Raw genomic sequence first — 13,220 nt, forward strand, 5'->3', positions numbered from 1 at the left:
GTTTGTGTCACGAATATTTAATTATTTTCTGAAGTATAGGCTACGTCAAAAAAATATATTAATTTATATAATACAAACACAATTGGTCCTTTTTATATAACAAACTATGTATATCATAGTTTACGGCCAATTTCATTTCACACATTACCACATTACGAACACTAACTATGCAAGTGGAAAATTTATACACAGAATACATTATCATACAACAAAATTCATTGGACATGAAAAAAAAATTCATGTTTATTAAATTTTACATATCGACCTCTAATAATCAAACAAAAAGTCTAACAAAATAAAATATAATAAGTAGCTACAAATACAATCGACGGTTTGAAACAATTAATTAGATACCAAACAACTAAAATATAACACTATTGTATTTAAATAAGTCATATTCACTTCTGAAAATATGCTTAATGTTAATATTATATATCACTAGTGATGTAACACAAAAATATGTAATATCAATAATAATAATAAACATTCACGCGGTTGCGCGGATAGAGATCTAATTTTTTGTTTACATTTGTATTCAGTAACGTAGTACACCTTATTATGTCATAGAACTATGAAAAATTTATTAAATTTTTTTTTTGACAAAATCATAGTATTAATACCACAACCGAAAGGAAACAAAGGACCACTTAATTACCAGTTATATCTTCAGCATCCAATAGGAACTTGAATTGATATTCACTAGGGGGAAGATGTCCTTCAATCTCTATACAGAACTTTTCATCAAATGAGCTTTCACCAAGCGCATCTTTTTTCGTGTCAGTTGTAACAATGGATTTAACAGGGGGGAGTGGGTACAGCACATATATTATAAGGAATCTCACGATGAATAACAAACCATTGTGCGACAGTTCATATAGTACTAAAGTAGATAGACAGCAGATATTTGGTCTTCATTCTTTTCATCACTCATAAGTCCAACCAAGGCCCATTCTTAGATAATTGATCATCCCATTATTCTATCTAACTAACTATAGTTATGTTATTTTCAATCTAATGCACTGATTGGAATGAATCAAATTCTCTTGGGACCCTCATGGGTTTCAAGTATTCTCTTATGACTTCTTCTTAATCTATTTTTATTTTACATTAAAATTTAAATACGAAACAAGGGGAAATAACTAAAAACCAGAAGACATTAATTTATTTACTACTAGTTCCATTAAATATCCTACCAGACCCTCTCCCCAAACCTTACCCAGAAACCCGACCCGTCTGGAACCCTAAAACCCCAAACCGAAAGACAACTCCCCCACATTCATTGCGACCCTCTCACTCTCTCTGGATCTTTACTCCCAGACATTTAACCTTAGTTCTGCTTCTTCTTCTTCCTCTTTTTCTATTGATGTTTTCTCCACTTCTTCACTTTGAAGCAAGTGAAGCTGGAAAAATATTCGTACGTACGAACTGTCTATCGCTATAGTATTCATATATAATTTCTTGACAAGAATACTATGTTTCATAGGCTGAAGAAGGTGTTAACCCTGAGGACTCGCAGATGCCTCCTTTTGTTACGAGCATGAAAGGAAAAACATACATGTTCTATGTCAAGCTGACTACGTATAATTTCATCGCAGCCCTACAGAGCTTTACTGTCACCCGTATTCTCGAAGAACATGAACGTCTGCCACTCCCAGAATTCGTTGTGTATGTAAGTCTGGTGACATTATTATGTTGCACCTCCTTTTCAACGATCTGATCAGCCGTGATATCTATCAATATCAGGGACAAGGTGGTGATGATGGTGGCAACATGGGAGGTATTCAGCAAGTTCTTGCTAAGGTTGACTCTTGAAGTAGCAGCGCTGAGGCAGTTAAGGAACCAGTTGGTAGTGTGCCGATGGAGATGGACAACACATCTACGCACGTCCACAAGAAGGCTTGAATAGCTTAAGTCGGAAAAATAAATGACTAAAACGTTGGATTTAAAATTATGCATTTTCAATAACTTCCCCATTTTCATTATTAGTCTTATCTACTTTTGACTTTTTCCACACTGTGATTCTTTATGCCTGAGACCAAAAAAAATTCCGTCTTTTCTTTTATATAAAGATATATCTGATATCTGAGTGAACTTTTAGTTAAACAATTGGGAAAAATCATTATTTTCTTTTTATATAAAGATACATGATATCTGAGTGAACTTTTAGTTAAACAGTGGACTTAGACTATATAACAATTTATAGATTTGCCCCATACAATATTAATTGAACATAGTAAAATAAAAAATGATGTTCTAAAACTTAACTTCTATATAAAATATAAAATAATTATAAACAATCACGTAAGTTTGCAAGTGGATTCCGCTCATAAAATTTAAACAGGATTCAGCCCAAAAAAAAACAAACGCTTTTAGTCCAATAGTACTTATTCATAAATATTCATAACAGTTTTCATAATTAAATAAAACCTCTGTACATTATAATAGTTATTTGTTTCAAAATGATGTCATTTTCCCACATGTAACACCAAATGTCTAACCACATAAATACGTCAAGATATAGCATAAACAAATACGCCTTCTTCCAAAAACGTGGAACCAGCCCAGGATTATGCCCTTACATTTGACTCCGAAACATTTCCAGCAAATTCGAAAGCAACTAGAACTCTCAGCATCAATATAAATCGTTGGCATTAAATCAAACCGACATATATATTCCGCTTGAATTCTCAACTGCCGCTTTTGGATATCTTACTGATACAACCCTTGAAATCATGCAGTATATGCTCACATCCCATGACATTAGCATTTACTCTGCCATAAGAATCACAGAATCATCATCTTCATACGCATACAAGACCGTTTCGTCACTCGCCAATTATGAAGGTACCAGTGTACACATCATACTATATCTAACAGATTTCAATCCTCATTCAATTCACATAATGGACGTCGACATAGCTACAACAAATCTCAAAGCTGCAAAAAGACCCCCCTCAAAAACAGAAGAAGATAAACTGTGCACTATATGCATGAACAAAGTTGAAAGAGGCCAAATTGTATATACATTGCACTGTAACCATATCTATCATCACCAATGCATTCTTGACTGGATCCAGATGAACATAAGATGCCCTCCATGTCAGGACACAGTCTCATAAACTGTGTTACTAATCTAAACACATTAATCGTAGTTATTCCATTTTATCTCCATATTTATCATCTTTTCCTTATTAATAAAATTTATTTGAAATCCAACAAATAACAGCATTGTGAATTACATTTTTATACAGATATAAATAAAATTTTGTGTTTTAAAAAAATATTAAAATATTTTATATAAAAAATGAAAAACACTCCGGACCATCATCTCATCATGTACTACTCCGGACCGTCATCTCATTCCGCGCGTAACGTGGACCATCTCTAGTATCTAATAAAAAATGATTAAGTTTCAGAGAAAAAAATAAAGAAAAGACATTGTCAATTAGTTAAGAAATAACGGTGAAGAAATTAAAACGTTTAAGAAATATAAGGACTAAAATACAAAATGAAGCAAATATAAACGCAGCAAGAGAAGGGGATAAGGCAAAAAGGATTTTTGCTTACACAACCAGAGAGCGAGAGAGCTAAAATGACGAGCGTGAGTGGGTGTGGTTCGGTGAGCCTCCTAACTAACCGCAATGCGTTCTTAGGAAGCGGACTGCAACACCGTGCCGTTTTTCTGAAACCATGGTCGCCTCCGTCGCTGCTCAAGTCTGGGTCCATGCTCGTGGTTGAAGCCAAAACCAAAACCAGCAGCGAAGACAGAATCGCCCGCCACTCTCGCATCCGCAAGAAGGTAACTTTATCTTCTCTCCCCAATTGCTCTATCATCTCTTCAAGAAAGTGGACACCTGTAATGTTAGAATTGCGATGCTTTTTTTCGAAATTGAATCTTGAATAGCTTACTCTGTAACCAGTTTGGCAACTTGTTTGATTCTTGAATCTTGTTTGTTCTTCTCATAGGTTAACGGTACAACGGAGAGGCCAAGGATGTGTGTGTTTCGCTCAAACAAGCATCTCTATGTGCAAGTGATTGATGACACCAAGATGCACACTTTAGCTTCAGCTTCCACCAAGCAGAAACCCATCTCTGAGGAGTTTGACTACACCTCTGGACCTACCATTGTAAGTGAATCAATTTGATAGAGAGAAAGAGAGAGAGAGAGAGAGATGAATCATTTGGTTGATTTTTGTAGGAGGTGGCGAAGAAAGTAGGGGAAGTGATAGCGAAATCATGCTTGGAGAAAGGGATCACAAAGGTGGCATTTGACCGTGGTGGTTACCCTTACCATGGTCGCATTGAAGCTCTTGCCGCTGCTGCTCGTGAACACGGTCTTCAGTTTTAACTCTTGCTTTTCTTATCTCCTTTTGTTTCTGCGGAACTATCCATTGAAATGTTGAAGTTTCCCTTTAAAAAGACTACTCTTTGTTGATAACCAAAAAATTCTTGAGTGGCGTTCTCTGAATGTGAAAAGAGCTAATCATCATCAATGGGCAACACATTCAAACATCCATAATTAGAACCAAACCTAGGGATGTTAATATGGGTTTGAAACCCGCAGGCCCATATGGGTTTATAAAAAAATAAATACTCATTTAGACCCATTTAACTATTCGGGTTTTATATGGGTAACTTTTTTAAAACCCATTTATTAAATGGGTTTTCTCTAAAATAAATGGGTATCCATTTAACTCATTAATTTTTTTTTTGACTTAAACGTTGTTGTTTAATGATACTTCTTCTCTTTTGTTCTTCTTCTCTTTCGGTTTCGATCAAATCAACGGAGAACGACATCGATCTCCTCCTATTCAAATTCAACCCATCGTCTCCCACATCGATCTCCTTCCATCAAAAGGGAAAACCCATCGTCTGATTCGTCTCCTTCGGAGCGAAGGCTCTCTCTCTCTTCTCCGAGACTCCGATCGACTCCGAGCTCTCTCTCGCTTTGCCGCCTCTCTTCTGTGATTCCTCGTTCTGGGTACTATGAAACTCGAGCATTTGTTTTTGATGATTATGAAACTTGATGATTATGCGATTGTTTAACTTTGTGTGTTCTTTCTGTATAGGTTCGTCCTCCTCGAGCTCTCTCTCAGCCATTAAGCTTCATCAGTCTTCGTCCTCGACCAAACCCATCAGCCATTAAGGTAACTGTGTATAGCGTGTGTATTGAATTGGTAGTTTTTTCGATTGGTTTCAGATGTGCATCGTTTTAGTTTTCTTGGTGAATGCATACTTTTGGTTTATGAGCTTTGCTTATGTGTTGTTTGTGTGTAGAAACACAAATCGATGAGAAAGACCGTGAGGTTAAGAGTAAAGACGGGTTAGTAGCAGAGAAGGAGAAGCATTGATCATTGATTCATTTCTGAACTAGTGTTCTTTTTGAAATGTATACATTTATCTAGAGTCCATAAAGTTAAAAAAAATTATTGATAAATAATTTATTTAATATTTGACACAAAACAAGCAAGAATACATATAAAAAGTTATTGATAAATTATTTATTTAGAGTTCATAAAGTTAAAAGGTGAAAAAAAAGAAATTATTTATTTAAAATCATTTTATAAACATAACTAATGCAAAAAAAAAAAAACTAGTCTAAATGGGTCTAAATGGTTTTAAATGAATACATATAAATTTTATGAGTTCTAAATGGGTAGCTCTAATAGGTCTAACCTATATGGGTCTAACCTATATGGGTCTAAATTTATATGAATTTTAAATGGGGTGGATACTAAATGGAATGGGTCTAAATGGAGTGGGTTTACCCATATTAACATCTCTAACCAAACCGCATTTTTTTTTTGTTTTCAATTCGTGTTTGGTACTGATCAGCAATTTTTGTTATCGGTTTGACGGTTAGTTAGTTCGTTTTCTTCCTCTCTTTTATAACCAAACCAAACCAATTCTTCCAAATCATATATAAAATTTTGGACTGCAAACCAAATTTAACCAAAATTATTCGATTACATCTGAATTTAACCTAAAGAGAAAAAAAAAACTAAAGTTCAGTCCATTGACAATTAAAAGTTGAATCAACCAAATTTTGAACCATAGTTCATTTTATATTTGGTTTGGCAAATTTTCCACATCCAAATCAACTAGAAAACCGAGCTACCTGCAGACTTATACAGAACAATGATGAAAGAACCGGCTCTTTATTTTTGTTGAATGAATGTGAACATCTATTCATCAAAAAAGTCAGAACTATAGAAAATACATTCTAGTAAGAATCACAAGGGATCCAAACTCTTTTTTTTTAAGACAGAAAAAAATGAAAAAAAAAATGAAATGCTATCTGATTTAAATCAGCAAACCTAAAGTCTAAACACAATTGACTGTCTCCATATTTTTAGATGCTCTAAAGTTTTTTTTCCGGTTAATAATTATCTTAACGAGCCGAGTATAGCAGGACCGTATACCTGATTGAACCAGTTAATTATGCTGGATCATATTGCTCCTGAGGCCTAAAAACATTAAACTGAATATTGTAGGGCTTTACCCCGAAGGGAGCCCTTCCAGAAATTCTCGAAGGCCCAAGACAAGCTTAGGCCCAGGAGGGGGTTTGGAAATAGTTTTCAACCAGCAATAGACGCGCCTCGGTTAGTACCTCATTAGCTGCGTCATTGCCCCAAGCGCAAAGATGATTGTTAACCAACGCAAGGCCCTTCTTTTTATACGGAAGCGAAACCAATCACCTTGACATTAAGTTCCGATGTGGGACGTTTCCCTTTTTCTACACACCGTGCCGTTTTGCAAAATTAATTTTATCACGCTTGCTGTTCTCTTGCGAGACTGAAACGTCATCAGCTTTTCTTTTTCCGACAAGAATACACAAAAAATGTCAAAAACGAAAGGACACACAGCCAGAATCTAAAAGATTTCCCGCGTCGGCGTCGGTAGGGCGGGAAATGCTAACCGGACATGAGAGCTTGCTTCGGTTGATCGGAAAACGCCGCCGATCTCTCCCCAACCGCCAGAATCTTCTCTCCGTTGCTACTCCGGTATCTATCTATCTTCTCCCTCAATTATTTTTTTTTTAATTCCCTTAAAACAATAAAAAAAGTTAACACCTTTATTCCTCCGAAACTTGGCCCTTTTTTTAGAACTCGTTGAATCTCGATGTCAACGACTCCGGCAATGACCCTTCTCCCGATGACTCGAGCACATTCTCAGGTGTGTTATTAACTAAGAAAGCTTCTGTCTTTTGCTCATCTTCTTGATTCTGAAATCATTTTTGTCCACAGATGATTTGAGGAAGAAACGGAGATTAACTCAGACCACTCTTCTTCAGTGGTCAGGTTCGAAACAATCTGAAGATACTCTTTTCATCCATACCCAGCAGCAGCAATCAATAACCGTCTGCAATCTTGATTATGATGATGGCTCATGTAGTGAGGAGGTTTCCAAAACTGTGGCTGCTTTAGATGAAGCCAATGGTGGTGATGAAGCTATTCATACCTTTATTGTTGGTAGGAAGTTTAGTGATGTTCAGGTTTTAGAAACTGGGGCAAAGATCTCTCTTTTGAGACACCCTCAGAACATTAAGGATCCCAACGCTATTAAGGTTTAAAACCCTTTTTGTCTTTAATTCTGGTCTTTTATGTATTGAGTAAAGCATATGATTTTTTTGTTTTTTTTTTGCTTTCTTGCTAGGTTCTTTATGCAGAGTCCGAGTTGTCTGAGATGCTTGGGTATCTACCCAAAGATGTTTCCCAGTGCTTGTCCCCGCTTATCGACGAGTATGACCTTAAGTTTGAGGTTAGTGACTTAGTTCTTGTTGTGCTTGATTTTAGGTAAGGTTAAATGTTAAGATATATATATGTACTTTTTTTTTTTTGCAGGGAACAATAACTTCTGTTCCGAAGATTTCTTCTGAAGCTGTTCCGATTAAAGTTGTTTGTCACAAGATGACATCTGATGGTTGGAAAGAAAGTGAATCTGCTGGTGAAGATTTTAAGCTTCTGTGGGAGAAAGTTCTTCAGGTTGTTGAGCATCAGATGCAAACGACGAGATACCAATTGAACTTCAATGTGTTGGTACAAGAGGTTCTCAGAAGCTGCTCTCACCTATTCACAGACGATGAAAAGGCATTCTTGGGTATTCAAATTTTAGTCAGTTTCCTTATATGATGTTGCTTGAATGATTGATTAACTTCTTCTTTTTTTCTATACTCTTGTTTCTCATTTTGGTTTACAGAATCCTTCCCATCTCTTTCAGAGGATAGCCAGAGACTTTTCATCCGTCTTTACACACGAAAAGGTATGTTGTAATGTTACTAGACAAAACTGCAGTGAAGTAACCTTAATGAGTTCTGTTTTCCTTTTTTTTCCTATTTATATGGCTTGGCTTGATTAGTTTCTGACACTTTGTTATCTACCCAGGTTTTCGAATAAACATTAGGTGACTATTTATAGAGTAGATTAGAATAATGCTAGGTCTTCTAGAAAGTTATGTGGTCTCAGTTGTAGACTTGTAGTGTTTGTTTAATTGGAACTTGCTTCTTTACTGAAGGTAGTTACAGTTCTTATGATGCTTTTGTGAAATGTTCAGGACCTTGGTTCAGGCTATCAAATATTTCATACTCTGAGGTATCTGATTCTCTTCAAGCTCTGAAAGATCTAACAGGTAACTATTATACCATGGAACACGTTCACACACAATAACGTTTTCTAGTTTCTGATCTATTCTGAGCATGTTAAAAGAAGCTAATGTCTCTGTGATGTTCAGTTAGGGGATTCATGACTTCAGTGGAAGACGCAAATGATCTAAGTTACCAAATGATGAAGGAGATCACAGAGTTGCTTAACGTCACTGAACTGCGTGATATCTTATCTATGAACAAGGTTGGACCAAACTTTGTTAAAGATGTTTGCTCAGTTTGTTGGGAGTATTAGATTTTCAAAGGTTGCGGTTCTCTTTCTTGGTGTTCCAGGTGCACAGCCGCAGTTCAAGAAAGAGAGACCTTATAAATTCACTTTGTTCTTATTACAACGATGGAACAAGGTTAGTTTGTTTTTCTTTGTAAAAAGGTTCTTAAAACCTGTTTCTGTTTCTCTTTGAGGTTGAGTTGTTTTGTTTTTACTTTTAGGATGAATATAGGAACAATGATTCTAGAAAGAACAGGACTATGTGCTAAGATATCCAGTACAGCAGAAACTCTCATATGGCGTGTTGAGGTGAAGTCTTCTTCTTGTAGAAACTAGCCTACTTTATTTAAAGATGAGACGAAATCAATTTGGTTTGTATGTTGCAGAGGCTTTTCTTTCTCAACGGGGAGCAAGATCTATCCTCTTTTGTTCTGCTGGATCTTGGTATTATCAAATACCCAACTTACAAGTGCATTGACTCAGAGCAGATATTTTCAGACCGGACTAAGCTATTAGCATATGAAGAGGTGTTTTTACTTGTCCATATTGCCAAAAAAGGGCTTGTTTGTCTATACAGTCTCTCAAAGCTTCAATTACAGGCCATTGAAGTGGCTCAGTTGATGGATGAGTCTCTTGACAGTGAGGATTCTGGGACAGTGTTGAACTGCATCAGGATTGCTGAGACCCGCATAACTAGTTCATCTTCAGAACCTGCTCTCCTAGCAGCTTTTAATTGCTTTACAGCTCCATGGGTTTACTCAAAAATGGTTCTTTTAGGAGTTTCCTTTCTTGAGAACCAAAAGAGGCATGTGAAAACAAACCACCTCCTCTTTTTAACTTGTTCAGATGATCTTTGTCTTTCTTTGCTTGTTCACACTTTTCTCTCTGGTTTCAGGTATAACCAAGCAGTTCATCTACTGAGACGGCTGCTTAGTTCCTTCAGTTGTGACGGGAGACGAGGATACTGGACAGTCAGGTTATCAACAGATTTGGAGCACATGGGACGTCCAAACGAGAGTCTTTCAGTGGCAGAACAAGGACTATTGGATCCATGGGTGCGTGCTGGTTCAAGAATAGCTTTGCAAAGACGCATTCTTCGTCTTGCAAAGCCTCCAAGACGCTGGAAAACCCCCACCTTCCCAAATCTCAACGACAACAAGATCCCTGAGGTCACCATTCAAGGGAGATCACTGAACTGTGAAGTTGGCATGAAAAACAGGTTTTATGGAGAAGACGGAGAGCAGTGTGGAGTTGAGAAGCTCGCATTGCAGTATTACAATGGAAAAGGAGGAGGATGGCAGGGGATGCATACAGAGAGTAGCATCTGGTTAACCATTTTTGGGCTTCTCATGTGGGACATTCTGTTTTCTGACGTCCCTGGTGTCTTCCAAACCCGGTTCCAGGTTAATAAAGCTCACGAGTTGTCTCATTTATACGAAAAAAAAAGAAAACAAATGTTCTCATCTTTGTTTCTTTTTGTGCAGACTGCTCCACTGGACTTAGATACTGAATCCTTCTATCTAACCAGGAAGGAAGCAATAGAGTCACAGCTCGAGAAAGTTGCAAACGGAATGGCTGAAGAGATACTCATCATCTCATATGAAACACACCGTGGAACAGCGTGCAGAGGAGTGGCGTGGGAGCGGTTTTCGTTAGAGGAACTGAGAGCAGCGGTGGCTTGTGTTGGAGGCAAGTGTGTAGCATCGCTTTGCCGATATCTAGCTCAAGACTACAGGAGCTGGTGCAGTGGAATGCCTGATCTGCTTCTGTGGCGGTTCAAGGAGAATGGTTATGAAGGTGAAGCTAAGCTTGTGGAAGTAAAATCAGAGAAAGATAGGTTATCAGAACAGCAACGTGCTTGGCTTCTGCTTCTAATGGATTCAGGCTTCCATGTTGAGATTTGCAAAGTAAGACCTGCTTGTGCTTAATTAAAGCTTATACATGGTTGATTTATCATAATTAACACAATAAAACATGATTTGTTGTATCGTGATTAATCAAGCAGCATCTTTTTTTTTTCTTGTACCATATAATGAAAGAATCTTTATAATTTTTGTCCTTTTTTTTTTCGACTAATCAAGCAACTAATTTTTGTCCTTTTATTATTGATTATGATACAAATAATCAATTTTGCAATATTATTGAAAGATCATCTTTATAGGTACAAAATTAGTATATACCAAAATAATCAATTTATATTAATGATCCTTTTTTACTTAATTAATACTGTTGAATAAATATGTGTTTGATAAGGAAATAGACTTTTGGTTTCACTTAGTTGCATGCACATAACTAAAACATGATCTCAAACAAAAAATAGTCGATGGGAACTTCTAATTGAAAAACATTATTAAGTAATTAAAACCATATTTGGACCTTTGATCTTCCCTAAACCTGCAAGAAACAACAATTTAATTATTTTATTAATACTGATTAAGTAGTTTAGCCAATGGCAATGGACAACCAAATTACTAAGAAATGATGAGTCACCAACAAAAGATAATTTACAGACTGTGGACAACAAAGAGCCTCAAGTAGAAAAGTAGTTAAACTAATCTGATGAGAGAGACAACAAAGTCCTTTAGTTTTAGTTGACTACTAGGCTGGAAAATCTTCTTTTGTCTTTATTACAATATTAATTCTTCTTTTACACCATCTCTCTCATCTCTGCAGATCTAAAGAAACAGAGAGAGATTAAGACAAAACGATGAGAAAAGGAGATTTAACTCCTGACAGAGATCGCGTGACTGAGGAACATGAGTTGCAAGAAACTCGGTTTAGTCCTGAAACAGAGAGGAACAAGAATGCTAGACAAAACCAAAGAGAAGAAGATGATGAAGGAGAAGAATCTGTGGAGGGAATATTCGAGAGCAGAGAGGTTCCTTCTTGGACGAAGCAGTTAACGGTTAGAGCTTTTGTGGTTAGCTTTGCGTTAAGCATCTTGTTTAGCTTCATTGTGATGAAGCTTAACCTCACAACAGGGATCATCCCTTCTCTTAACGTCTCTGCTGGTCTTCTCGGATTCTTCTTCGTCAAGACATGGACCAAGATGCTTCATAAATCTGGTCTTTTGAAACAACCCTTTACAAGACAAGAGAACACAGTTATTCAGACTTGTGTTGTTGCTTCCTCAGGCATTGCCTTTAGCGGTAATACAAACAAAAAATCCCATCTCAGGAATTAAAACTTTTGAATCAAGATTGGTGTTGTTTTCTTGATTTCTGACTTTTTTTCATAAAAAGACAAAACCTTTGAGTCTTGATCACACATAACTCACCTGCCCTTTATTTGTTATTGTTAATTAAACTAAATTGCAACCGGAGGGTTTGATTCACTTGCCCTTTATTTATGCTTTGTTAAAATTAAATTGCAACAGGGGGGTTTGGGACTTACCTATTTGCAATGAGCGAACGAATAGCTAACCATTCAGGAGATGCTGCTCGTGGCGTTAAGGACCCTTCTTTGGGTTGGATCATAGCTTTTCTCTTTGTTGTCAGCTTTCTTGGCCTCTTCTCTGTTGTCCCTCTTCGAAAAGTATGTGTAAAATCCAAAAGAGAGACATTAAGACAATGATAATAGACTGTTGGAATCTTACAACTGGTGCAATGTTTTTTTTGTAGATAATGATAATAGACTTCAAACTAACATACCCAAGTGGCACTGCAACTGCTCATCTTATCAACAGCTTTCATACTCCTCAAGGAGCAAAGCTGGCCAAGTATGAGACTTACATCTTGCTTACTAACTCTTTTTTTTTTGAGTTCTCTGCTTATTGACTTGTGCTCTGTGTAATCAGGGAACAGGTGAGAGTGTTGGGGAAGTTCTTCTCCTTGAGCTTCTTGTGGGGTTTCTTCCAATGGTTCTTTACTGCAGGAGAAAACTGTGGGTTTCACAGTTTCCCTACCTTTGGACTCAGAGCATACCAATACAAGTAAGCATTACGATATTAACTGATTCATTGTCTTTGGCTCATGAACTGGCTTCTTGTCTTGTCCTGTCTTTGGCTCATAAGCTGGTTTTATTATTCTGGAACAGGTTTTACTTTGATTTTTCAGCAACATATGTAGGTGTTGGTATGATATGCCCATACATAATCAACATATCTCTCCTTTTGGGTGGGATTCTCTCTTGGGGGCTAATGTGGCCTCTCATTGAAACTAGAAAGGGAGATTGGTTCCCTTCTGATGTTGACTCTAGCAGCATGAACGGTCTCCAAGCTTACAAGGTAAAAAAAAATACTCACTGTTTTATATGTGCCTCTTTTGCTGTAACAAGCCTACCTACTTCTCTTCCTCAGGTGTTCGTAGCTGTTGCTATGATCCTAGGGGATGGTGTATACAACTTTTGCA

At 36.8% G+C, this 13,220-nt stretch overlaps 3 protein-coding genes and 1 non-coding gene across 4 annotated transcripts; 3 read left to right on the forward strand and 1 right to left on the reverse strand.

The window, feature by feature from the left end:
- The first annotated feature begins 3,541 nt into the window (after positions 1-3,541).
- On the forward strand, positions 3,542-4,490 carry LOC108819572 (50S ribosomal protein L18, chloroplastic). Its single transcript, XM_018592634.2, has 3 exons — positions 3,542-3,799; positions 3,967-4,128; positions 4,200-4,490. The coding sequence occupies exons 1-3, from the start codon at positions 3,593-3,595 to the stop codon at positions 4,347-4,349; spliced, it is 519 nt and encodes a 172-aa protein (XP_018448136.1). The 5' UTR covers positions 3,542-3,592; the 3' UTR covers positions 4,350-4,490.
- A 2,005-nt stretch (positions 4,491-6,495) lies between these two features.
- LOC130506129 (U4 spliceosomal RNA) lies at positions 6,496-6,646 on the reverse strand. The gene has a single exon (XR_008941896.1). It is a non-coding gene; the product is annotated as a U4 spliceosomal RNA (small nuclear RNA).
- Positions 6,647-6,815: 169 nt separating this feature from the next.
- On the forward strand, positions 6,816-10,923 carry LOC108819264 (fanconi-associated nuclease 1 homolog). Its single transcript, XM_018592266.2, has 14 exons — positions 6,816-7,005; positions 7,108-7,177; positions 7,249-7,568; positions 7,658-7,762; positions 7,846-8,101; positions 8,201-8,263; positions 8,555-8,629; positions 8,732-8,847; positions 8,937-9,007; positions 9,093-9,180; positions 9,258-9,398; positions 9,471-9,676; positions 9,767-10,274; positions 10,356-10,923. The coding sequence occupies exons 1-14, from the start codon at positions 6,913-6,915 to the stop codon at positions 10,797-10,799; spliced, it is 2,556 nt and encodes an 851-aa protein (XP_018447768.1). The 5' UTR covers positions 6,816-6,912; the 3' UTR covers positions 10,800-10,923.
- Positions 10,924-11,338: 415 nt separating this feature from the next.
- Positions 11,339-13,216, forward strand: LOC130506128 (probable metal-nicotianamine transporter YSL8; the record flags this gene model as incomplete). The annotated part of the gene is made up of 6 exons (XM_057000767.1): positions 11,339-12,020; positions 12,248-12,405; positions 12,492-12,589; positions 12,668-12,802; positions 12,907-13,096; positions 13,169-13,216. Coding segments are annotated over exons 1-6 (1,071 nt in total), but the record flags the coding sequence as incomplete, so codon positions are not given.
- Positions 13,217-13,220: the final 4 nt, after the last annotated feature.

This window comes from Raphanus sativus, unplaced genomic scaffold (genome assembly GCF_000801105.2).
Source record: "Raphanus sativus cultivar WK10039 unplaced genomic scaffold, ASM80110v3 Scaffold2907, whole genome shotgun sequence".
Taxonomy (NCBI): Eukaryota; Viridiplantae; Streptophyta; class Magnoliopsida; order Brassicales; family Brassicaceae; genus Raphanus; species Raphanus sativus.